Source organism: Phytophthora sojae (assembly GCF_000149755.1).
Source record: "Phytophthora sojae unplaced genomic scaffold PHYSOscaffold_1, whole genome shotgun sequence".
Classification (NCBI taxonomy): Eukaryota; Oomycota; class Peronosporomycetes; order Peronosporales; family Peronosporaceae; genus Phytophthora; species Phytophthora sojae.
The window spans coordinates 11,874,915-11,899,883 of NW_009258115.1; the positions used below are offsets into that span (position 1 = coordinate 11,874,915).

A 24,969-nucleotide genomic window follows, 5' to 3' on the forward strand; every position below is an offset into this window, starting at 1 on the left:
CAACAAAGCCCTCGTACTTTGATCATCAAGAGAAATCGGAACGATTACTAGTTTGATCGCAACTAATATTTATGGTACCCTACAGACCGCCTCACAGCCAAATATCACATCGGTAGGAGCACTAAGCAATCTTACTCTTAATCCAAGTGGAACAGGTCTGTTCATTCCAAATCTCAAGTTCTGGGATGGAGTCAGTTCTTGGATAAATTTCAATCATGCTTACTTTCTTAATGTAATCGAAGGAGGTGCGTCCAATAGTGGTGTGGTCGTTCTCAATAGTACGAAAGACTACTCCGGCATCCGAGATCTAACCATATCACGCAACTTTACGGCTTCGACTTCAATATCATCACCAACGCTGACGTGTGATACGATCAGTAAGTCAGGTACTCAAACTATGAATGCAACGATTCTGAATATCAATCTTACTACGCTTCAGATTTAGGGTACTACGCTCAACGCTACTGGCGCGGAGCTGAACAAACTCTCAGGATTAACAGCAACTACGGCTGAGTTGAACTACCTGGAGCTTATAACAGGTTCCGGAACGGGGGAAGCGTCGAAAGCTCTTGTACTAGACTCTAATAGCACCATTTCATCAGGTATCTCATCTTTACCGTCGACCAATCTGATATCGACTTCTGCTACTCAATGTCAGATTGCTGCTGGTACTTCTTTTACATCGACAACGAGGGCAAGCGATTTCAACCTCATTATCAGAAACCAATCGAACACGGTGGGCGCTCAGGCTGGATTATTGTTCACGATTGAAGGAACTAGTGATATGACTACTTATACGCCTTCTGTGAATCTATATTGCACGAGAACAGCTACTTCAGTTCAATACAGTATTGCCGATTTTGTAATTAGTACTCGTAGTAGCTCTAACGCTTTGTCGCCAATGACGAAACGCATGCGCATTACCCAGGCTGGCTACGTCCGCTTTGGATCGACTTCGAGTACAGCGAAGTTAGATATTACATCGACAGCGAATTTACTAAGCGGGTCTTGGCAACGTGCGTTGCGTATAGCAAATGATCAATCGACCCCTATCGAATTCGAGCTACAAATCTACAATGATGTTTCTGGAGGCAGCTCAGGAGTAGCTATAGGCACTAGTACGAGCGACCCTCTTCGGTTTATGGTTGGAAACATGACTAAGGCGTATCTTTATAACTCGGGGCGCTTAGGAGTCGATCTAGGCCCTAGTTGGTCGCCTGAAGCAACTATCCATTCTGGGGGCGAAGTTTGGGCTAACAATTTCTATCATTGCAAGGGAAACGGAGATGGATTCGCTAGGTATCGGTTTAATTGGAGCCAGACTGACTATCCGGCGATCGGAACTGACTCTACGGTAGGAGCAATCAGGTTGGGAAAATGTGATGCTACTTACGCGTGGACAGCCTATGTCCCGGTTCGTGGCGGCTTGTATACAAACGCTTCGGACGTGAGACTGAAGGCGGGCATCGTAGACTGTCCCTAAGGTTTGGCAACCCTTATGATGATGAGACCTAGACGATTCAGGATGACCCAAGATCAGACTGTTCATGTTGTATATATCGCGCAGGAGCTGGATGAGGTCATACCAGAAGCAGTAGATATTGGAGCAAACGATGAGCTTAATCCGGATGGGTTTCCAGTGAGTCCATGGGGAATCGACCTCGCCAGTTTAACCTCGGTACTGTGTAAAGCTATCCAAGAACTCAAATCGGAAGTGGATGAACTGAAGCAGAAATTGAACTAGATAATCTAATGATTGAAAACATATCTTGTCAACTATAATCATGGTTTTTTGCGAGTTGAAACGATCGATTCTAATTCTTTGTGTTTTCACTACCGATCCGGCTCAGCTCATTTTTGACGAGGACATGATCGTTGTTAGGCAGGTTGATTATATTGACGGGACGTTGTACTTTCTGGTCGAGCTAGAAGAATATACATTCTAGTATATATATGGGCTGTAAACCATCGAAGCTTAAATCAAATCTGACGGCTGATGACCCCAGTCAAATCATTGGCTCAATGGGCATGCGAGCCGATCAGATCATCGCGCTCGGAGATAGCGCATTTGTGCCTATTAGAGACGCCCCAGACTGGCGAAGATGCGATAATGGAGATCCATGTTGCCGATAAAAAATATCCATTTATCGCGGAATGGTGAGCAGAGCAGTAAGATCTGGAATCGCGTAATTTTTTATTTTTGGAATACGCGATCGAGGATTCCTTTTTGTGCTTATCGAAAGCGGATTTGCTAGAGGCAGTATCGCTGACAGTTGGATAATGCCTATCGAAGTAGCCTTTGCCCTCTCGCTCATCAACTTCTTCTTAAAAAGGTCTTGAAAGTGCATTATCATTTTAGGCTGGCTAAAATCCTTTTGAGCAGTCCGCATCCTTAAGAGATGAGTGTACTCACCACGAATATCGGGATTTGCCTTGCGTAGACGCTCTCTCTTGATTTCCGATGGAGACATATTCTCATCCACACTTTCGGCATCGGATACATCTTCCGCATCATGATAATTGAGCTTTCTCGAACGAGACCGCTTTGGAGGAGGCTTAGCTGATTTGCCAACATCAGATTCTTTACGATCGTGTTTGTGGCCAACCATGATATTTTTAACAATATACGCCTTAGCTTCCTTAATCTCAGCGTAATTCAGAACACGGTACGAGTTAACCTTGTGGACCCTCGCATACTTCTGATAATCATTGACGTATTTCTTGGCTTGCTCATCGGCAAATTTTTTAAGCATCCCCAAATGGCCTTGCTTTAAATGTTTCGCTCCGGACAGAGGTGATCATATCTTTGAGGTCGCTATCTCCCATGAAGTAGTTATAGCTTGTACTTCTACCAGGATTTCTGGCAGCAGTAGCAGGCGTTTCGGACCCTGCGCGAGTCTTATCGCGCATATTTTCAGCAAATCTTGAACCGGGAGGTGGTAAATTTACAGCAGGAGCCACTTTAGGGGCTGATTTCTGATTTTTTTTTCCAGAACTGCATCGTATTCGTAATCAGGAGTTTACTGACGGAGCTCATATATAGTTGAGCTAGCTTTTCAGTCATCGCATCGTCTGCGGCCTCTTGAGCAATTAGTGCTCTCAGCTTCTGACGCTGGACAAAGTCGCTACGCGATTTATGATCATAGTACTGATCATAATCCTTCAGCTTGGTTTTGTTATCACTGAAATAAGATGATAGCGACATGGTTGATTTATATTACGATCTAGATTATTTTTAAATATTTAAACCTGAGTAGCGACCTGGCTCACCGTGCCCATCGCGGTGTCGACCGTAGCCACGGCATCGCGCCAGGTTTGGTAATAGACCGTTAGAGGCATATTAGTGTTGTTCGTGCCGGAAATCACGATAGCCTTACTAGTACCGTCTTCCGAAGGCAGACGACGACCAATATCAACAGCCACAAAGCCATACCCTGACTCCCACTGACGCTGACTCAACAGACCAGATTTGCTGTCATCGTCAAGACCGCCATCTACACCGGATCACGCATTTCCTGTACGTACATATCGTAACCGAAATTTACAGGATTGTTCCAGATCGGGATATTACCAACAGTCGGCTGACGATTGCGCAGACTCGCAAACAGACTGGTGGTAGCAGGAATCGTCGCGAACGGAGAACGAAGAGGGTTGATGACATCGGGCATAGCAGCTTGGCCGAACGCCGTATTGGTGACAATCGGCTGCAGGAAGATTTTCTTAGGACTAGCCAAACCATTGGTTAGCGTATAGGTAAATGCTTGACCAGCCTGGACAGTGAATTTATTAGTCATGCGCTCAAAGTAGCGGAAGCTTTTCTTCTGAACGACAGCATGGTCAGCCGTCGGATTAGGCATGTACGTCGGGACAAGCAACCGACAGAAGGCCTGAGGAGGAGTCAAACCAGACTTCGCGTGCACTCCTCCATCAACATCAGCCTTGACTGTAACCGATGCACCGAGTGGAAGACTGAGGCCCGTCGTAGTCGAGAAGGCACCAGACTGAGAAATGACAGCACCACTTGCCGACGAAGCAATATTATATAGAACTGGGCAGGTATTACCAACACGCATGTTGGGCAGGAAATTCGCGAGATTTGATGGCTTGAGCTGACCGGCGATGCTCGTCGTCATGCCCGTCAAGGAACTGTTGTAGTTCAGATAAATGAAACCCTTAACGTTTTTGCTCATCGGTCATTTCTTGAAATAGTCGCAGATATTTACAAAGCGAATCGTAGTGCGCAGCATAGAACGGCTCGACAACACCGACATCTACCCCACTCGCAACATGCACCTGGGGCTTTGCGACCGCGGATGCATTAGAAACCGATCCGGTAATATCAGCAGCAAGCGTTCCAGTGTAATCGGTTTTGCCCGCCGCAGTAGCAACACTCGTGCATAGAGCGCGCTCCTTATCTCCAGCATTAGTGTAAGTATTCGATAGACCAAACTCGCCGCCATTTTGATTAACACTAATGAAAGCACTCGTTAGAAGATTATCAAGGCTTTGAGGGCAATAAGTAGCAGGAGGGTCGTACGCATCGAGGGCAAAGTTGCTAGTCGAACCATGTCGTTGCAGATCCTGAAGATCCCACTCAGTTAGAGCCTTTAGGGTAGCATTGACATTCTCATGGATCTGATTAGTTTGGAATGTTACGCCGTCAATAACGACCGAAACCGAATCAGACACTTGGTTGATCATGTATCCTTCGCGATACTGTACATTATATTGCGAGCTCTACCGGCTACATATTAGCTGACATGCCCCGGCAATGAGGAGAGTTTTGTTCTCGAAAGAAGGCAATTCGTCTTCTTGTTGCTACACTGCTCTATTAGTACTAGTAGTTATGGACTGTTGTATGCTGAGTGCCGCTGCGTCCAAGCTGGACGAACCGAACAGTATGTAGAACCAGAACGAAGTGCTACAGACTCTTTACGTGTATTACATGTATACTGTACCATGAGTAAGCTATTGTGGTGGGAAGGGAGAGGAGTTCTTACATCGAAGTACTTAGTGTTGAGGATATGTACCGATTCCTACAGTAATCGCTACGGTGGTAAAGTGGCCTTCTTTTTGAGCTGAATTCACTGATCTCTACATGTAGAAGCTTCAGTAGTCACTTCGGTGCATGCATTGTGTACATATTGCACTTGTGGGTTGTTTGGTCTATGGCGGCACTGAGCTTTCCCCACACTGGTGGAATTATCCTTATGAGGTTGGCCACTGCAAAATACTTTGGAGTATAAGACAGAAACATTAAGATGCTCGGTCGAAAGCGTACACGCTGCATTGAAGTGGGTGTTGCTGCCTGGTGATCATCACTTCTGCCTTGCTGCTAGTGAGCTTCAAGCCTTGGTAAAGCTGCAGCGCCTCTGACATCGTTGGTGTTGACTCCACAAAAACTTATGTGTCTCTACATACGGTAAAATAACGCTACATGCATTCTGCAGTGCAATAAATTGCCACGGTAGTGTTGCGTACCAGTAACACTGATGCCACAGTGTTACCATGCCCAACACCGTAGTGTTGCAATAATCAGTGCCACTTGATATTAATACACGTTAGACGATAGATGTCAAGTCAGGGTGAGGGATATGGACTGGCTTTGGTAGATACAGTACACGATTGTATTAGTATGAACTAAACTATACTAGTAGGTGCCCAGCATGGGATAAAACCATAACGTGTATAGGGTTTTGGCAAATAGGCGCAATCGCGCTGGGGGGGGTTAACAGTTCGAACAAAAGGCTACGACCCTGGAAAGCGTTTATGGGGACTTGCAATGTTCACCGTAATTAATGCGAATGGCAACGAATTGATGGCATGGCGCAACGCATGACGACGAGATGCTGGCTACGGAGAGTTGTTTCACGCTTGACGACGAATTGCTTGTGGTTGAGTACGCATGACGACCAGTTGTTTGTGGTTGAGAATGCACGACGATGGGCTGCTTCTGTATTCGGCGGTTCGTTTGTGCCGAGTCTTCTTCACTGGGTATTCCACAATCCGTTTGGGCGTGGGCGGATCGCGGAGTCCAACGTATCCGAGCGAGGTCTGGGCACGTACAGATTGGCAATGGGTAGCACATTGCCAGCACCTCCAAAGCGGATGACATGTCGCGTCCACGCACGCATGAGTGTTAAGCTGACCGAGAGCTTCGACGGATCGCATTGATTCAGCAGGACTGCAAGGAAGACAGATTGAGCCCACCGGGTCCGACCTACCATCCCGAGCATAGGTAAGTATCGCCGCTCTGAACGACATCCAGTTTAGAGGGTTCGGAATAGCGAATGGGGGCGGAGGGACAGGGTGGCCTCCAGGGACAGCAGCTTGGATTCTCGCTCGGAGAATAGCCTGCACAAACTCGTGGACGTGCAGCCATTCGAAGATCACAGGGGGGTCGTCATCGGCATGAACCAGCTTCATGATTTGGTTGTAGAACTCTTCTTTCCCATTGTGGTACAGCACGTCCCTTAGGAGCACAGGATCCGTCTTCGGCTCGCCTTTCTGCTTGACGGGGGACTCCAAGTCCCGCGACCACTCCACAGCCTGTGACACCGGATGTTCCAAGAGAGAGCTGAGACCACGGGAGAACGAAGCAGGGGGGGATATCTTTACCAGATCGCCAGCCTTGGGCGGTGGTGCCTTCGAAGCCGTACTGTTGTACATCGGTCGGCCGCGGAAGCTGCGACTTCTCGAAGAAGCGAGAGAACAAAGTGTGAGGGTGCGACGCGGTGTTGCCCGCTCAAAAATGGTTGGTCCAGGGAGGCCTGCCCACTGGCTGATGGACTCTGTCCAGTTACTTTAGTCAGTTGCGAACGTGTCAAACGCGACGACGTGCAGCGAATTTTCGGTCGAAGGTATTTTGTTGGCAGCGACTTGAAGAAAGTGACAGTTTAAATACTGCCCAGCATGTGTCATCTTGACTGTTTTTTTTTTAGTCAGCCCTCTCAGTGCTGTTCAATCCGGGTTTTCCAGAAATATACACCCTTTAACATACCGGTATTTCGTACATGATCGAGTTAATCGCGATCTTGTGTGAGTCGGTCTGTCGATTCAATCGCCCCATTCTTCTTTCTTCTTTACACGTCTCAGCGCGAAGATGAATCGCGATGTGCTATTGAAGGACGTTCTCCGACGCAACGGGGAAGAACACTTATACGACGAAGTCCTGAAGCTGGCGAGGCATGCCGCCGTGGACCCCCCCCCCTGTTATCTTCAACTGGAAATGTGGTAAGAAGATCCGCTCAAGAATGGTCTTGATGGAACTGGATCCGCCAGTTGACCAGGTAATGGGATCCGGCAGTTGGTGACGGTGCCCAGTCCCTCAGATGACGCCATGGTTGCAGGATGGGGGTACGGTTGCTGGATCCGGACAGTTGAAGTTGGATCAGGTGCGAGTGGTGTGGTGCCCACGGATCCGGTCATCTACATTAGGACCCCCTAGATTAGGTGCGGATCCGTACCAGTTTATTGGTACAGTGGCTATGTTGGATAATTAGGCAGGAAGGAGAGCCAGTCATGGATAGGATCCAAGTCGGATGGGAAGGCAGGGCATAGGCTAACATAAATGAGAGTCGAATTTGCTTGGGAACCACACACTTGGTCCTTAGTATTGGGATTAGTATTGGCCCATACTTTAATCAAGTGATTTGCCCCCCGCACACGTGGCAGACTGCTGGATAGCTTGGCCAGCAGCTCGCGCCCTTCGGCCTTCGCCCCCCAACTCCCCCGCTAATAGGAGGCGGCAAGCAACGTAAAGGAAAAGGATACAACACCCCCAACAAGGCAAAAACGCCGGATCATTACTTATCGGATCCACAAGATCTACGGCCAAGACCAAGGATCAACCTACTCAGACCCGCGTGAAGGACCCCCACTGCCGAATTACCCCAACATCTCCCTAAGTCCCCGCCAAGGACATTCAAGTTCACCCGCTGCGCATTCCGTGTCAACGAGAGAGCAGATCCAGCCCGCCGACGGGTACACAAGGTGTGCCACTCAGCAATCTGCGGTTATCGGAGTACCCCCTCCGTTAGTCGGTGTCTGGGCGCAGTGTCTGAGTGTGGGATCCCTGCTAATTCCAGCGGATCCACTCCACCTCAGAAACACGTGGAAGAGTTCGTTCAAGCAATCGTTGCAGCCAACAGCCGAGCTGCAAAAGGAGGCGCCGCTGTCCCCTCGCCTCCATTTCCGATCCCCGACCTGCTTACGACACACTCGTTTAAGTTAGCGCTGCTCGCCTACGCCAACGACGGGGAGGCGAACCCTCTGGGCACAACCTGCCAGTCCTGCGATTGTGATGAGGCAACCCGCGCGGTCGAATGCCTTGGTCGTTTGAACGGGCATCCGTGTACGCAGCATATCATCGCTGTTGGAGGGGCTGGCAATGTCCTGCACGTTGCCGATCTGTACGCGCCCAAGCCTCGCACGAACAAGCTGGAGCACGCGATGCGCCCACGCCCCAACGGACTGTGGAACATGAAGTGAAGAGTGAAGAGGAGTGTAGTACGGTAGCCACAAGCAGGGATCCCGAAAAATAAATACGCCCGGAAATATTTGTATTTTCGGAATCAATATTTTATTGTAGGTATACCTCCTTGGTTTATCCGGTATTTATTCCAGCTTAGATCAAAACTTCTAGATTTTATTTCTGCGGTTGAATTTATCCTTCATGATTGAGAAGTTTTTTCCCCTAATTTTCATTGTGTTAACGCCATCAAATTTTCCCTTTATGCCAAAATGATGTTGTTCAGCAACTTTAACACGGATGTGGCGACCGTGGGCAGTGTCTGTAAGAACCCATGAAGGTAACACGATTGCAGCAATTTACTGAATGATGTCCTGCGTCAGCACGGGGTCTTCAGATTATTTATTTCTTCTCTCCTTGGTATACAAACAAATACGTATTTCGTTAACTTGAGAAAATAGATATATATCGTATTTTCGGCATGCCTGCCCCACAAGCATCTAATCGCGGCAATAAGCTTGGATAATACATGGTCTTTTGACGTCCTCAAAACCTGGTCGGTCTCTATCCGTCTGTGTCATTTTACCACATCCGAAGTGCACGACAAACCAACACCCAACACCAAAGAAGTAGCCAAGCATGACTCGACGCGGCATCTTCGTGCTCTTCGAGGGCGTGGATCGCTGCGGCAAGACGACGCAGACCAAGCTGCTGCATGAGGCGCTGAACGCCTCGTCCCCTGCGCAGCCCTCGGCGCTGCTGCACTTCCCGGACCGCAGCACGGCCATCGGCCAGAGCATCCACTCGTACCTCACGAGCTCCGAGGCCATGGACGACCACGCCATCCACCTGCTCTTCTCGGCCAACCGCTGGGAGGCCGCCAGCAAGATCGAGAGCCTCTTGGCCAGCGGCCAGCACATCATCATGGACCGCTACTCGTTCAGCGGCGTGGCCTTCTCGGCCGCCAAGAGCGGCATGTCGCTCGACTGGTGCTGGGCGCCCGAGATCGGCCTGCCCAAGCCCGACGCCGTCATCTTCCTGGACGTGCCGGTCACGCAGGCGTCGACCCGCGCCGACTTTGGCCAGGAGCGGTACGAGACCACGGCGTTCCAGGAAAAGGTGTACCAGAACTTCCACGACATCATGGAGCGCACGACGCCCAAGTGGCACGTCGTGGACGCCACGGGCACCATCGAACAGGTGCACGACGAGGTCATGGCCATCACCAAAGACACCATTGCAAAGTACGCCGAGACGCCGCTTAACCACTTTGAAAAGTTGTGAGAAAGTTGAAAATGGTAAGGAAGGGGAAGAGTTTTTCTAAAGTGGGTCTTGTTTTTTATTTTATCTTGTGGATTCTTGATGTGGGTCATGCAAGAGCTTCAGTACAGTTGGCTGGAGAACCGTCGGGTGACCGAGCAGAAGCTTTCGGACGGGATGGGACGGCGTGGAGAGGAGTTGTAGTGAAGGTTGAGCTTGTTGCTGATGATCGAGTGCTTGTTGAGGGCGTTTGGTGGAGGAATTTGTGCATTAGCGCGAAGTCGGCGCGTAAGCTGGTGCCGTCTGTGCTGCGGTGATACCGTCGACTACCAGCGCTGCCTTGGGTAAGCGGTCGCCGTTTGAGTTGGGCCGTGGTTGTTGCTGCTGTTGGGGACTGGTGAGGCTCCTGCGCGCGACTGGAGAGACACGTGGTGACGGGGATGTTCGCGGCGTGAGGGTCGGCTCGATGTCTGTCTCGATCTCTTGTGCCGAGAAGCGATACACGTCCAAGACTGATCTTCCCGATGTTGATATGCATCGCGTCGCTGAACAACGTGTCGGCTATTTCGTCGCGGAAGTCGCCTTCTCTAGCTCGTCGGAATCTTTCCCCCTCCAACCACATTTGTGACTGCATCTGGCCAAGAAAGAGCTCCCAAGCTAAGGGGATTCTCACAGGAAGACAAAAACGAAGCCATCCTATTGCTTCCTGCGAGGTGAAGTTCGAGTGCTTCATCAAGTAGCACCCGATACACGTAGCCGCTGACACGCAACCAGAACCACTTGAGGTGTTGACTGCGATGAGACCTTCGGTACCTTCGCAAGCTTCGAGAAATCGATTTACCAGTGCTTCATCCGATGGTGGAAGCTTGTCAGTTAGTGGCATCGAGGATACCGGCGTGGAAGATGATGAAATGTCGAGCGCTTCCAGCCCTTCCGCAGTGAAAGTACTCAGCTCTGTGCTGGATTTCCCGAGATTCACCACCAGTGAAACTTTTCGCTGCCTGAGAGCTGACATCGTGCTTTTTAAGGCTTCAAGTTGTTCATCTTGCTTGGGCTCGGCACTATTTCGTACGTATCCGTCGTATACAATGAATCGCTGACAAATCACCCAGAGATTCGGCTCTTCGCCGTAACTCGGTATTGATGCGCCACTCGCCCTGTCGCCACCAAGTTGACCCAAGAGTTCCTTCTCCAGACCTTTGGCTATTCCTACAAGTGACACCAGCAGATTTGGCGGGTCAAATGGGTCTGAAGACGAGAGATATGATGAGAAAAGATAGGGCAGGTGTTCGAACGGAGCCAGCGCTTCATGGGGCGGAAGCTGGAGGTACAGAAGCCGCCATCTGCAAATGAGGTGAATCGCTTGGATCTCTTCGCGAAGATGTCGTCTTCGCAAGAAGAAATAGTGCACTTTTTCGGGGCTAAGACTGGTCGGATGTCGTAATGTAGCGGAGTCTCCGACGAGTGGTGATGCCGTCGTTGCACTTAAGATGCCCGTCAGGAAAGAGTTGAATCGCATAGTCTGAGGGATGCCAAGCACGAAATCGCTGCTACTTGGGGTACTGGGTAAAAGCTGTTCCTGGAGTGATACATAGTGGATGCCTGGTGTTCTTGGGAAGAGATGCCGCTCTGGTGAGTTCGATAATGATGGCAACGTATCACGATTTGAGTCCTTCAAGCGATGAATTGAGCACGCCGTTCGCTCCCGAATCACCACCAGGTAGAATCGTCGAGGCAGGAACTCGATCGGGGCAGGCGCGAGACCAGACCGACGCCTCATTTTTCGCCGACTCCCGCGCCGCGGACTGGTCTCGATGGGTGACAACCTCGACAATAGCTGCGCCTTGAGCAATTTAGAGCGATTGCCGCAGCATGAGCTGACAACGCCAATGCGAGGCTGAATTGGTTCGACGACAGGTTGAAGACAACCAACCCTCGCCTAAAAATACTGCCGCGAATGCTGAGGGCTAAAACGGAATTAGCAAATGCTCACGCCAGGAAGGTTGTTGTAGGAGACAAAGGTGTATGAGGGTGCGACTCAGACAATGCCCAAGTTGGCGCCACTGTTGACTCCCTTCTCCAAGAAGCAACGGGCCAAATCCAAGAAGTACGTCGCTAGTGAGCGAGACTTCGACGACCCGAGTCCTTATGGGTCCCTCGGAGGAGCTAAGCCACGGAAGAAAAAGAAGAAGAAACAGGCTGGCATCGGTGTTGATAGCGCGGATAACTCGCGCGTCGCTGATCCAAAGTTGTGCCACCAGTATGAAGAGGCTTTGCGAAGACGTGACTTTCGGCAGGTTCTGTGGATGATCACAAACGGCGACATACCAGCCAATTACGAAACAAAGACTGGGGAGACCGCTTTGCTTGCTGCTGTGTCGGCCAAGAACCTGTATGCTCTGGAGATACTGATGAAGAGGTACGACGTCAAATGTGATCTGGCCTTAAAGATATGAATTAATGACGATATTGTGGTGAATTGTATGCTTATTTAGCGGTGTCTCTATCAATACTTCCAATCGAAAGGGGTACACTCCACTCATGAAAGCTCTTGCCGTGGCAGTGCCGCAGCATAGGCCTTCGGTTAAGCTGGCGCCCGTATCGGATACCCCTCCGATATCAAACAACATTGGCGAAGATCTCCCGATCCTAAGCGCTCGAGTGAAAACATTCGACCCCTGCAGTTATGAGAACGACATCGTTGAGAGTGTGCTCACATTCGAGCCGAATCTGCTTCAGACGGATCAATCAGGAAGAACCGCCTTCGACTGGGCCAAGCTGACGGGTAACACACTGGCGCTCGAGTGGATGGAGCAGCGCCAGCGAGAGAAGTCCATCCAGTTTCAGAGTCTTGCTAACCGTCAAGAACGAGTAGCCCAGTGTCAAGAGCTGTTGAATCGCCATGAAGGATATATCCAACGCATCGAAAGCCTGATTGCACCACAGTTCTTTAACGAAGAAGAGGTGATCCGCTTCCTCAAGTCGACGACGATCTCATCGACTGAGTTTACCAGCGCTCTTAACGATTTCAAGGCAACGACCGACAAACCGACAGAAATTCCGTTCCGATCTCAGTATTTCGTGAATGTTGAAACACGAGAAGGCTGGACCCCGTTGGCGAAGTGTGCAGCTTTCGGATACGTTGCGGCCGTACAGGAATTACTCGGGTTGGGTGCTGATCTTCATTATGAAACGAGGCTCCGACACACTGCGATGACTTGGGCGTCATATTGCGGCCATGAGGCTGTGGTATTGCATTTGCTGCGCGTTGGAGTGGACGTGGATCAAAAGACGAGGGACGGGAAGACGGCGCTATTGCATGCGATTAGCAACTCTCAAGCCAAGATCGTGCACCACCTGCTTATCGCCACGCGTGACCTGTGCTTCCCCGCCAAACCAATTGAAACTTTCTCATCTGAAGTCGACCCTAAAGCCTACAAGACATTCAAAGGCGGCTTGAAGCCCAAAGACGTTCCTGTTGAGGCAGAATGGCATGAAACATTCCTGAAGAAGATGGGGTGGCAGGATCAAACTGGGAAGGACGCACTCAAGCAGGCACAAGACGTTGTGGAGCAGGCTCATTTGATCTGTACCGACTTGCAAGACGAACCCAGTTCAGACCGAGGTGACGCGTTGGCCCCGGCGATTCATGTCCTTCGCCAAGTCCAAAAGGCCATCAAGGAGGCGGGAGACCACAAACTATACGTTAGTACACACGCAGAGCGCACGAAACTCACTGTGTGTCACAACGACGGCTGCAGCTTCATGGCCCCCAATGACGTACTGCCAACACATGAGCATCATCACTGCGTCAAGCGCCTGATCAAATGTGACAACTGTGAGGCCTCGTTCATTTTCGAAGAGCGAAGCCGGCACGATGCCCATGTTTGTCCAATGCGCCGGGTTTCCTGTACGAATTTTGAGTATGGATGTCAGGATCAAATGCTGTTCCGAGACCGCGAGCACCACCTCACTCACCACTGTCGGAAGCGAGATATACAATGTCGTCTCTTGTGTGGAGCTGTGGTGCGCTTTGATGAACTGGACGGCCACGAGAGCGCTCAATGTCCACTACGAATTGTGTCGTGTGATCAGGGATGTGCTGCCACTTTCACTGCGAATTCCGGCAAGACCCACAGAATGCGTGAATGTCCGAAACGAATGGTTCCTTGCTCGGGTAAAAACTCTGTGAACGGAGGATGTGGGATACTGGTGAGATGTGAGGATATGGAGTTTCACTTGTCTACACTGTGCAAACTGCGAGGGCTCTCGTGTAAGTGGGCGTCCTACGGCTGTGAAGAAAGAGTTGCGGGTGCTGCTGAGGCGCGACATCACCATGAGACTAATGAATGCCCCTATCGACTGGTGTCCTGTAGAAATGGATGCGAGTTGAGTGGACGGATATTGGCATGTTTTGCTGAAGAACACTATCGCTGGCAGTGTATGCTGGAAAAGAAAGGCTGTTCTAATCATTGCCATGATTCCGCGGGCCAAGAGGTGAAGTTGCCTGAACATCTTATGATGGTGCATGCGCTACAAGATGCCGGCGCTTGCCCTTTGAGGAAGACGTATTGTCCACTGGATTTGTGCGGCAAACACATTCGGCTCTTCGACAGTGAGCTTGAACGTGTAGATTCTCTGATGAGTGGGGACGAGAAGATTGCACGAAGTGATGGAAGAATTATGAACGCGAACGTGATAAAACAACGCCTTCTAAAGTATAAAGAGCTTCTTGCCAGGATGAAGAGCGTGCAGCATCAGACTTTTGGGTCCGCATTAGCTATGAACGAGCTGGAAGCAGTACCAATGGGCTTCCAGAAGCCAGCAACGATGAAATTCCTGGTAGAGTGGCTTCAAACACTCCACAGTAAACTCCAAGAGACCTGCGATCAACTTGAAACGCAGAAGAACGCCTCCGCTCGCATTTGTCGTATTCTTACATTCGATTCGATAAAAGCGCAGCATTTACTCGAGTTTCCGGACGGTCACTCGGTTTGGTTGTCACTTGATCTGCGTGAATACGACATCATACTACCCGGTGATATCACTGCTGTGGACCTAAGCTCCGAGTACTTTCGATGTGGGCTTCTCACCGCCAACACAATTACAACTCACATTGAAGAAGACTGCTGCCATCGATTAGTTCCATGCCCTCTCAACTGTGGACAGCGACTTCCGGCGCATACCGTTGAATTTCATCTGGCAAAGCGTTGTAACAATCGCAACAGTAAATGCCGACTTGGATGTGGAGACGTCATGGCTTTCTCGCTTCTGGCAGAGCATGAGACCGAGCGTTGCGTGCTACGATCCGTCTTCTGTGAGCATTGCCACTCCAATGTTCCTGTGAAACTGCTAGAAACTCATCTAGATAAAGAATGCCAGCAACGTCCACGAGGTTGCCAACTTGGCTGCTCCATAAAAGTCGCTTGGGCTGACAAAATTGAGCACGAGTCTTCTCAATGCCCCAAACGTTTGATAAACTGCAGAATTTGTGACGGAGAAATCTGGTTTTGTGAGCGTGATAAGCACGAGAAGGATGAGTGTCCACTACGCGTTCAAGGTAAATGTGAAGCTGGCTGCGGAGAAACTTTACGTCACAACGAGATCGCTCACCACCTTCTCTACAGCTGCACAAAGCGCCTTGTCGACTGCAAGGAGTGCAAGCTGCGGATGCCTTTCGATGCTTTTCAAGAACATCGCCATCTTCTCTGCCCTGAACGTGTTGTAAAGTGTAGAAAAGGTTGCGGGATGCAACTCAAAGATATCGACGCTGGTGCTCATGAGAGCGACGAATGCTCCAAGCGGTTGCTGTTTTGTGAGAATCAGTGCGGGTTGCACGTACCGTACTGCGAAATGGAGGAGCACCTCAAGTCCAAGTGTTTGATGCGTACCATGGAGTGCCCTACAGGATGCCGAGAGAGGATTTTCGCCTATCTCTATGAAGACCACTGGAAACGCTGTCGTCAACGAGTTGTTCCGTGCGGCGTCGGCGGGAAGTTGTGCGCTCGGCCGATTCGGGTCTGGCATATGGGGAACAAGCTCGTTCGCTGTGCTGTCCACAGTGAGAATGCGCTAATGTGGGCGTTGAAGACGCAAGATCTCGATCTCGCCACCTATTTGTTGCAGAACGTTGACGCCTTCACCGTTGTGAATGAAGAATTTGCCAATGGATTTTCACCGCTCGTGTTGGCATCTTCACTTGGAAATGTGGACTTGATTCAATTGCTGCTCCGGTTCGGAGCCGATGTGAACCTGGAGACATCTCGTGGCAGAACGCCACTCTCTGAAGCTTGTATCACTCAAGACCCGGTCGTTGTAAAGTTACTGATTGAAAGCAGAGCCAATGTTTCGCACACCAATCGACAGGGTAGAAATCTGCTCGAAATGGTTCACGAATACGCAGATTCTGAACGAGAGGAGCAAAACTCCGCGTCGACATGGAAAGAGATTATTCATTTACTGGAAGAACAGGCGGAGCTTGAGCGTGCCCAGCGCGAGCTCTTTATCGCCATTGCGTGCTCCAACTACGACCACTTGATCCAGTGCTTGAAATACTCGGCCAAAGCGCCGAACCATTCTTCTCTTCCAGTTGCAAACCCCTTGGAGGCTCTGGAAGAGCAAGTTAATGTGAAGGAAAAACAAGCTGAACTCGTACGCGCAGAATTGGACGAAGCTATCCACGTATTCAACGCATGTATCGCTGAGACGGAGGCAAAGCGAGTCGAAGCAGCTCAACTATCCTCCCAAGTAGACGATAGCTGTCGCCGCTTGCAGAACGTTGAAAAGGCTGAAGAAGCGTCCGATATCAACTCGAGCGCGCTTGAAGCTGACATGCTAGCGATGATCAGAGAGATCACGGCACAAGACATCGCGACGCTGCTGAACTCCCACGTCCCATCCGAGACGTCTCTCGTCGTAGTGAAAGCTCTCTCGTTGTTGTGTGGAGTGGTGCCCCGTGGAAGACGCAACGCGACTGAGTACACCGACGTGGAGTGGTGGAAGACTGCTCAAGCTTTACTCATGGATCGCAGCCTCTTACGAAGATTACGTGGCTATCGACAACAAACCATATCCCCCGATGTCATGGCAAAAGTTCGTCGAGAATGCCTGAAAACATCGGCTTTTGCTGCGTGCTCAGCGGCATTCAAGGAGAGTCGAGCAGCTTTTATCAATGATAACGAGGAAGGAGAGCGTAGTTTGAACAGTCGAATCCCCCCAGCAGAGAGTCTTCGGGGTAATATCGTGGGGATTTTGGCGACATGGGTGCAGGGGGTGGGAATCGAGTACAAAGCTCGATCCGAGCGGCAGGCACTCGTCGAGCGTAAACGCCAGCTAACTGTTGCTCTTACCGTGGCCCGGGAGAAGCAGCAACACGTCACCTTCGCGGCTAAAGTGGAAGCGCGATCTCTTCCTGCACGGCAAGAAGAAGTCGAAGCTGTTCGAGTTGAGAGTGCAGCCGCTGAGAAAGAACTTGAAGTGGCCAAGAAACGTCTTAACACTTACAAGTTGCTGAATTATGCAGCGCTGAGTGGCCACACGCCACTTACCTTCGCCTGTGCTGTAGGGAATGAAGCCATAGTTCACATGCTCATCTCGCACGGCGCCAATAGCGGCCACCAGTTCGAGGAACAGTCTCTGTGTGCGTCCTTCATCCAAGTTCTCGTCCGTGACTACCAGTTCAGGAAGAAGGTTGAACGGATGAGGAAGATGCACGAAATGAGCGCTGGGGGTGTCAAACTTCGCTCAGATGCAGCAACTGAAGCGTTGGTTCGCGACGTGGCGCATGCGTTTATGGTCGGCCATTACAAGCGCAAACTCGTTCACTTCCGACAAACGCATCGAGTTGCGCTACACGAGGCGATTCTCAATGGGTATCCAGAAATCGCTGCGATTCTGCTATCGAAGGAGGCGAAGTTGTGGCACAAGACGTACGTTCTACCCGAACGAGTGTACCCTGGAGCTCTTCTGGAGAATATTGCTCCAATATCATCGGAAGCTCAGGAAATGGTGAAGAAAAGGGGGAAGTGGAAGCTCCAGCCACTAGCGTCGGAGCAAAAGAAGACACAGGGAGACGCAGATGACATCGACTATCGAAGACCCATGACAGTGAAAGATACGCTGAATTGTGCTCTGAAATACTACGACAGTCGCTTGTTCAAGCCATCAACGGGTTGGGAGCCACCTGACGTCACGCTTTACTCCTACACAGCCGAGTTCGTGAATAATTCTCTAGCAACGATGGAGACTGCAAGTCATCAGTGGCAAAAAGAGCTGGCGATAAGAAGAAACGTCATGCGCAAGACTGCCGAGCTGAAAGAAAAGCACGCAGCATTGGAGTCTGCTATTATCGCGCGGGATTTCATTGAAGTTTCTCGTCTACTGGATGACGGAGCATTTGCAGACTTTGAGACGGGTGGCGGTGGATTGTCCGCTCTGATGGCAGCGTGTGTTGAAGAAGTTTACGTGGAGAACGAAGATGGGAAAGACGTGCTGGCGGTGGAATATTTACTGGACCGCGTAATGAATCGCCCGCTGGTCAATTACGAGAGCTCCACCGGTGTCACGGCGTTGGGAACTGCGGCGTTTTATGGCACGTTGAAATGCGCTCAGGTGTTGATCGAGCGAGGAGCAAACCCAAACTTTGCTGCACGTTTGAACGGACGTACAGCGCTCATGGTAGCTGCGAACAACGGGAAAGAGGACGTTATGCACTTCCTTTTGGCATACCGAGAAGTGGACGTCTTCCATCGCGACTCCAAGGGTAGAACAGCATTGGACTACGCTCAGAGTCAAGGCTTCGTGAAGATCGCGGGTATACTACAGGCAGCGATGGGTGGGAAGCGTGGGCGTGTAGTGAGCACGATATCGGGGTTGTATGGAGTTTGCAAGTGGGGCTGTGGCTTCATGGCGCAATTCGAGGATCATTTGGTGAAGCACGCGAAGGTGATGAAGGACACGAACCCTCTGGAGACCCACGAGTTGCATCACTGTCCTAAGCGTCATGTGGTGTGTCCAAATGGCTGCGGCATCGAGAAGCTCTGGGCAGAAGAGTTGAAAGACCACCTCAACCATTCCTGCGCGCTTCGGCTTGTCAACTGTACCAACCAGAAGTGCATCGTCCGATACCCATTCCAGCACCGCGCTAAACATCTCCAAGACGAGTGCGAGTTCCGACTCGTGGTGTGCGAATGTGGCGAGAGTATGACCTACCAGCGGCACGTGCAACATGCGAAAACGCAGTGTCCGATGCGATTCGTTCCCTGTCCATTGCAGTGTCTACTGGCAGAATCGGAAAAGAACAACAGCTCAGAGCCTCGGATATTCCGGCTTCGGTGGCAAGACGTAAAGGCTCACGTGACGGGAGATTGTCCTCACCGCAACGTGCGTTGTCGCAATGGATGCATGATCAATGATCTGTTACTCAAGAATCGTCCTCACCACGAGACAAATGTCTGTCTACTACGTCGTGTTCAATGCAAATGGGGCTGCAACGAGACGGTGATAGCCAACACTCAAGCCATTCACGAGCAAGACGAGTGCGACTTGCGTCAACTAATGTGTCCGAACCGCTGCGGAAGGAATAATGTCCCCATCTTGCAACTGGATGAGCATATAGCGAATACTTGTTCTCGTCGACTGATGGTTTGTCCGTTAGGCTGTGGACGCCGCGTACCACTACATACTATGGACACTCACGCAGCTCAGGAGTGTCGTAAGCGTACTGTTACTTGTGCTCAGTGTCAGCAAACAATGCTGGAGGAAGATCGAGTAACGCACCAGAGCAGTCAATGTCCCAATCGGCTGACCGTGTGTGGACTGTGCGGCCAGTCGAACCTATCGCACGCACAAATGGCCCACCACCGGAAGGAGGAGTGCAGGATGCGCCAAGTGACGTGCAAGTACCAGTGCTTCGTCAAGCTTCTGCTGGCCCATGAAAAAGAGCGACACGAAATGTGGGAGTGCACTTTTCGACCGATTTGGTGTCCTCTTGGTTGTGGAGAAGTGTTTGTCTGCAATACGCTCAAGAGACATCAGCGTTCATGCCCCATGCGATTCGTCGTGTGTGGGAATGGCTGTGGCGAGGAGCTCCGAGAGAAGGACCGGGTAGAGCATGAACGACACTATTGCAGCATGAACAAGGCGCGGATTTCTCGCTAGACTACAGAACCTCGGCACAGCAACTAACCTTATGTAACAGTCAATAACCACTGTTGACCATAACTAGTTAGTCCACATCGATTGTACTTTGCCATAAACTACCTCCCATACGAGTATATCGTAGCCTCGACTTTGTTGGTGAAGCGCAGGAAGGAAATGAAACAGCGACCATTTCGACCGCCAGGAACCTTTTCAGAAGGCATCAGCGTTTCCGGTGGTGTCGATCCCTGTCGTGGCAAACCCGTTGTGGTGAGCTGCAGTAAGACGTACTTCTTCCTGAGTAAACATCTCGAGTTTTTCTATTGCGTCAGCGAGGCCCAAGCGTTCAGTTCGCTCAAACGCGCAAAGCTTTCGCACAAACTCCCACTGCTCATCGCTCGTAAACTCCTTCGGTCGAGACGGCAGCTCCCCATGCGTTAAGTGATACACCACTGCGATGTCGGGTAGATGAACTTGCCAAGGCACCCTGCCGCTCACAGCCTCGACAACGCACATCCCAAACGAGTACACATCCGATGCAAATGTTGGAGCTGTTGCCTTGTTTGATAGCAATTCCGGAGCCTTCCTCCGCACAGCTCCGGTCGTAGCGGCAGGTCTTGACTCGAGTGACACGAAACTCATTCCGAAATCCGTCAGTTTGGCCGTCAAATCTTCGCTCACCAGGATCTGGTTGCACTTGAGATCGCCGTGGACGATGTTGTTCTGGTGTAGGAAGCGCAAACCCACAGCTGCTCCATGCAGCAAGCGCCACACCAGCGCTCGATCGTTGTTTTTCGCCAAGAAGTCCACCAAGTCGCCGTTCCTGGCCTCTTCACACACAAAAAAGCATGGCGTCGTCAAATGACACGCGCCCATGAATCGTACAACGTTCGGGTGCTGAGCTCGGAGCCAAATCCGCGCTTCTCTTGAGAAATCTCGCTCATCATCAGCGGTCACTACATCCACACACTTGATCACCACCTTCTCGCCTCGCCATCTCCCACGGTACACTTTGCCAAAGGAGCCACGTGCAAGATGGGATCGCTCTCTTTGCACTTCGTGGTCTGGGATAAACCAGTCTGGAGCGACGGGGATGGTAGCACCGGACAAATGGGCTAGATGTTGCGTCATCGACCGTAGTAGCTCCGTTGATTGCACACTGGAGGAATCACAACTGCTACATAAGTTAGCCTCACAGTTTAGCAAGAGTAGCGCGTTTTCTGGTGACGTCTGGTCTGGCAACGCATCGAGAATGTCCATGGCGTTGGTGTGCCACAAGCGTACTAACTGTTTCTCCGCTTCTTGTCGTTCTCGTTCCCATAGCTCCACCCAACTCGGCTTTAAAGAATCTATCGACCCACTTGAACCCTCAGTTTCGATTGAGTCGAGTGACTCGTGAAATTCTCTCAGAAGACCAACGACGGTCCGTGCGCTCAGATATCGCTCGAACGCTGGTGCTTGTTTGTATTGCACGAAAAACGCGTGAAAACGAGCTCGGAGCACTCGAAAATCAACTCGCACCGATGAATTGTTGTCATTTTGCTCGTTAATTTGCAGCTGTATTGTGTGGAATCGCTCCAGGACGCATTTGCTCATCGCGGAAGTCTCGTGCATCTATCCACACATCGTCAGCAAAGCTTCCTAGTACGCAGCACGCCCTCTGTCGAGATTGAGCTAGAAATTGGGCCTATTTCCAGTTGGTTGGCAATGATGATCTTCATCATGGTCAGGATCGTCAGCGGTAGCTACCTCCTCCTCCGGCAAAAGACACAACTTCCCATCGCTTGGTTTATTGTTATTTTGCAGACACGACGCCTCATCTCGATCCAAGATTGTCACTTCTCGAGCATCGTTCTCCTCGTCCGAGTTACCAAAGCACGGTCCCTTTCTGGTTGCTCTCGCGAGGGCGATGTCCCATTCCTTGATATCCGTAAAAGCACCAACTGAGACCCTCAAGATCCGGTTGCTTTCCGAGTAAATAACGAGTGAGAAAGGTTTTGACGTGTTCATGTCCACAGCGTTGACCGTGATCTCCACCAGGGGTATCCCCGCGCGGTGGGATCGGTATTCGATGGTTCTGCCTGTGAGCGTCGCGTAGCGTCGATCCCACCTCTTAAAGGACGGCCCCTCCATCATGAGCCAGCTCTCCATGGCCACGCTACTAGTCCTAGTACGCAGTGTCTCGACGATCTTGTCAAACCACTGCTTGGCCGAAGTGCATCTGCATTGTGACGGTCTGGTTCTTTTCCTGACCGTGTGCCACGAGCACATCGGTAAACTCGGTTGAGAAATTGACGGTACTGATGCGTAGCCTGCCCTTCTCAGTGATGCCCTTGCCGCTCGGAGAGCGCTCGGCGAAGTAGATGAGGGAGCCTGTGAGCACGAAGTAGAGGAGCTTCCAGCGCTTGAAGAGGCCACTCTACTTGTGGCACCAGCCCGAGTGGTCGCTGTAGAAGCTACCCATGACGCTCCTCCCGGTGGCGGCCTGCAGATTACCGCTGGTGGATGCGAACGTGGTGATGTAGCACAATGTCGGAGAAATACACTGTGGCACAGTTATACTCAAAGCTGAACCCGAAGTCTTCTGAGCTTTTGGGCCAGAGAGGGAGGAATATTGAAATCCATCCTTGTCCGGATAAACTCACTCCCGATTCGGCGGCCCTCAGTCTCTATGAATGCGCTACGCTCCGCCGTGTCGGGCTCGTGCGTACGCTTCGTGCAGGATGGTTTCGACCTGGACCTGACGTACATCACGCCCAGGCTCATCGCCATGGCGTTCCCCGCCTCGGGGATCGAGAAGACTACAAAGTCTACAACCTGAGCGAGAGGAACTACGACTACAGCAAATTTGAGGATCGCGTCGTCGAGTTCGGCTTCCCAGACAACCACCCTCCTCCGTTGCAATTACTGCTAGGCATAGTGAAGACATGCTCCGGTGGATCTCCGAGGGCTTCAACCACGTCGCCATCGTACACTGTGTGGACGGCAAAGGCCGCACGGGCCTCGTGTGCTCGTGCTACTTGCTGCTCACCGGTTACTATGGCAATGTGTTCAATCTCACCAAAGAGCGCGAGCTGCGAGAGATCGCCAACTCCAGTATCCGAGACTTCTGGAACGCCAGAGGCCAGGGTGTGCACTTCCCCAGCTAGGCGCTCTACATATATTACTTTGTTAAGGTGGTGTGGAAATTGGGTCGAGTGCCCACCCAGATACCGCCGCTGATGTCATCCAAAAAGATTTTCATCCGCAGTATCGCGCTCAACGGCATCCCGGACTTTGACGCAGCACCGAGAGGAGGCTGCACGCCGTTCTTGCAGATTCTACCGGCGCCCTCGCAACACCAGCAATCGACTCCGCTGTTGTACAACAGTTCGTGGCAAAGACCTCGGTTTGAAACTTACAAGGCGGACCCGAAAGGGTCCATCGTCTTTGAGGTGCGTTCGGATTGTTGGAATACAGGATGAGTTTCGTTTAAATGACCGGCGTAATTGTTGAGGATTCAGGTAAACGTGGAGGTGCAGGGCGACGTGTTGCTGAGGTGCTTCCACGCCAAGTCTTTGTGATATACAAGTGCAAGACGATGTACCGGAACCTGCACCGGAGAGTGGGGGCGTCAAAGAGATTAATGCGGAGCAGGACCTGGTAACACCAACGATGCAAGGTTGGCTGCTGTACAAGCCGGGCGGATTGTTCAAGAACTGGAAAAAGTGGTGGGTCGTGGCACATGAGGGCAAACTGATGTGTTACCACGGACTGTTGGATGTTACACCCGCGCTAGAGGCCGTTGATTTACGAGGTGTGAGTGTGGAAGTCTGTGAGGCTTGCGATACCAGTGAATCGAGCAAACGTGCTCACTTTTTCAAGGTTTTCCTCCCAAGTACTGGCCAGCGTACATTGGTTTTCGGTGCCGAGGCCGAACAGCATCTCGTCGCTTGGATTCGAGCGATAGGCGTTCATTCTGCCTACGGTACCGTCGACACGATAAAGACGGACATGAATTCTTTACCAAGCTTTGATAAAGGCGTGTTGTCATCACCAGTGGCTTCTACCATCCTTGCCGAGCTACCAAGTAAAATGCTGTCAGTGGAATTACCCGGGACGTACATCTACTCGGCAGACGAGCTACAGGAAGTTGCGCGTCTTGAGAAATTCCTGTGCGAGACACGTGTGAAAGCACTCCCCCAACCGATGACAGTCTCAATTCGGCGGTTGATGCAGCGTTTGGAGTTAAACGTTCCCCTCACGGATCATTACTCCGTCAGCTCCAGTCGTGCGCTGTGCAGAAACGCATGAGGGGCGCTGAGCTGTTGCTGACGGAGCTTGTGCTAACAAAATTCCCTCAGCTTATCGATGCGATGGACTGTAATCCACTTGCGTTTACGCAGCTAGTCGTCGGCGGCGACACGAAGGCAATCTTGGATCGAGACAAGCGTCATATCTGCAAAATGACAACAAACCAAGTGATGGAGAGTTGTGTCTTTTGCCGGAAGAGGAGGTAGCTACCGCTGACGATCCTGACCATGATGAAGATCATTGCCAACACTCAAACCAACTGGAAATAGGCCCAATTTCTAGGCTAATCTCGACAGAGGGCGGTGATACGGTTGCTGCGTGCTATGAAACTTTGTTGACGATGTGTGGAGAGATGCACGAGACTTCCGCAATGGGCAAATGTGTCCTGGAGCGATTCGTCACGATTCAACTGCAGATTAACGAGCAAAAAGACAACCGTTCATCGGTGCGGCATGACTTTCGAGTCCTCCGATCTCGTTTTCACGCGTTTCTCGTACAATACAAGCTAGCACCAGCGTTCGAGCGACTTGTCAGTGCTCGGACTGTCGTTGACCTTCTGCGAGAGTTTCACGAGTCACTCGATTTGATCGAAACCAATGTTGCAGGTCCGTCAATTAGTTCCTCCAACCCAAGTTGGATGGAACAATGGGAGCGGGAACGACAAGAAGTGGAGAAACAGTTAGTACGCTTGTGGCACACCAACGCCATGAGTATCCTCGACGCGTTGCCAGACCAGACGTCACAGGAAAACGCCTTACTCTTGCTAAACTGTGAGGCTAATTCATCTACCAGTTGGGATTCCTCCAGTG

General features: G+C 51.0%; 9 protein-coding genes across 9 annotated transcripts; 3 read left to right on the forward strand and 6 right to left on the reverse strand.

The window, feature by feature from the left end:
• Positions 1-2,962: 2,962 nt before the first annotated feature.
• Positions 2,963-3,205, reverse strand: PHYSODRAFT_476319 (hypothetical protein; the record flags this gene model as incomplete). The annotated part of the gene is made up of 1 exon (XM_009519212.1): positions 2,963-3,205. The coding sequence occupies one exon, from the start codon at positions 3,203-3,205 to the stop codon at positions 2,963-2,965; it is 243 nt and encodes an 80-aa protein (XP_009517507.1).
• A 38-nt stretch (positions 3,206-3,243) lies between these two features.
• Positions 3,244-4,701, reverse strand: PHYSODRAFT_310241 (hypothetical protein; the record flags this gene model as incomplete). Its single annotated transcript, XM_009519213.1, has 5 exons — positions 3,244-3,472; positions 3,526-3,969; positions 4,030-4,146; position 4,172; positions 4,224-4,701. 5 exons carry the CDS (start codon positions 4,699-4,701, stop codon positions 3,244-3,246), a joined length of 1,269 nt encoding a protein of 422 aa, XP_009517508.1.
• Positions 4,702-5,868: 1,167 nt separating this feature from the next.
• PHYSODRAFT_295079 (hypothetical protein) lies at positions 5,869-6,669 on the reverse strand (the record flags this gene model as incomplete). The annotated part of the gene is made up of 1 exon (XM_009519214.1): positions 5,869-6,669. The coding sequence occupies one exon, from the start codon at positions 6,667-6,669 to the stop codon at positions 5,869-5,871; it is 801 nt and encodes a 266-aa protein (XP_009517509.1).
• A 2,440-nt stretch (positions 6,670-9,109) lies between these two features.
• PHYSODRAFT_263927 (hypothetical protein) lies at positions 9,110-9,754 on the forward strand (the record flags this gene model as incomplete). Its single annotated transcript, XM_009519215.1, has 1 exon — positions 9,110-9,754. The coding sequence occupies one exon, from the start codon at positions 9,110-9,112 to the stop codon at positions 9,752-9,754; it is 645 nt and encodes a 214-aa protein (XP_009517510.1).
• Positions 9,755-9,839: 85 nt separating this feature from the next.
• Positions 9,840-11,510, reverse strand: PHYSODRAFT_470967 (hypothetical protein; the record flags this gene model as incomplete). The annotated part of the gene is made up of 3 exons (XM_009519216.1): positions 9,840-10,774; positions 10,883-11,140; positions 11,216-11,510. The coding sequence occupies 3 exons, from the start codon at positions 11,508-11,510 to the stop codon at positions 9,840-9,842; spliced, it is 1,488 nt and encodes a 495-aa protein (XP_009517511.1).
• Positions 11,511-12,036: 526 nt separating this feature from the next.
• PHYSODRAFT_467814 (hypothetical protein) lies at positions 12,037-19,888 on the forward strand (the record flags this gene model as incomplete). The annotated part of the gene is made up of 8 exons (XM_009519217.1): positions 12,037-12,149; positions 12,226-12,313; positions 12,455-13,150; positions 13,214-14,359; positions 14,636-14,744; positions 14,856-16,117; positions 16,178-17,947; positions 17,990-19,888. 8 exons carry the CDS (start codon positions 12,037-12,039, stop codon positions 19,886-19,888), a joined length of 7,083 nt encoding a protein of 2,360 aa, XP_009517512.1.
• A 192-nt stretch (positions 19,889-20,080) lies between these two features.
• On the reverse strand, positions 20,081-20,998 carry PHYSODRAFT_474694 (hypothetical protein; the record flags this gene model as incomplete). Its single annotated transcript, XM_009519218.1, has 1 exon — positions 20,081-20,998. One exon carries the CDS (start codon positions 20,996-20,998, stop codon positions 20,081-20,083), a length of 918 nt encoding a protein of 305 aa, XP_009517513.1.
• A 543-nt stretch (positions 20,999-21,541) lies between these two features.
• On the reverse strand, positions 21,542-21,877 carry PHYSODRAFT_295083 (hypothetical protein; the record flags this gene model as incomplete). Its single annotated transcript, XM_009519219.1, has 1 exon — positions 21,542-21,877. One exon carries the CDS (start codon positions 21,875-21,877, stop codon positions 21,542-21,544), a length of 336 nt encoding a protein of 111 aa, XP_009517514.1.
• Positions 21,878-22,396: 519 nt separating this feature from the next.
• PHYSODRAFT_295084 (hypothetical protein) lies at positions 22,397-24,934 on the forward strand (the record flags this gene model as incomplete). The annotated part of the gene is made up of 5 exons (XM_009519220.1): positions 22,397-22,996; positions 23,044-23,301; positions 23,471-24,137; positions 24,253-24,838; positions 24,892-24,934. The coding sequence occupies 5 exons, from the start codon at positions 22,397-22,399 to the stop codon at positions 24,932-24,934; spliced, it is 2,154 nt and encodes a 717-aa protein (XP_009517515.1).
• Positions 24,935-24,969: the final 35 nt, after the last annotated feature.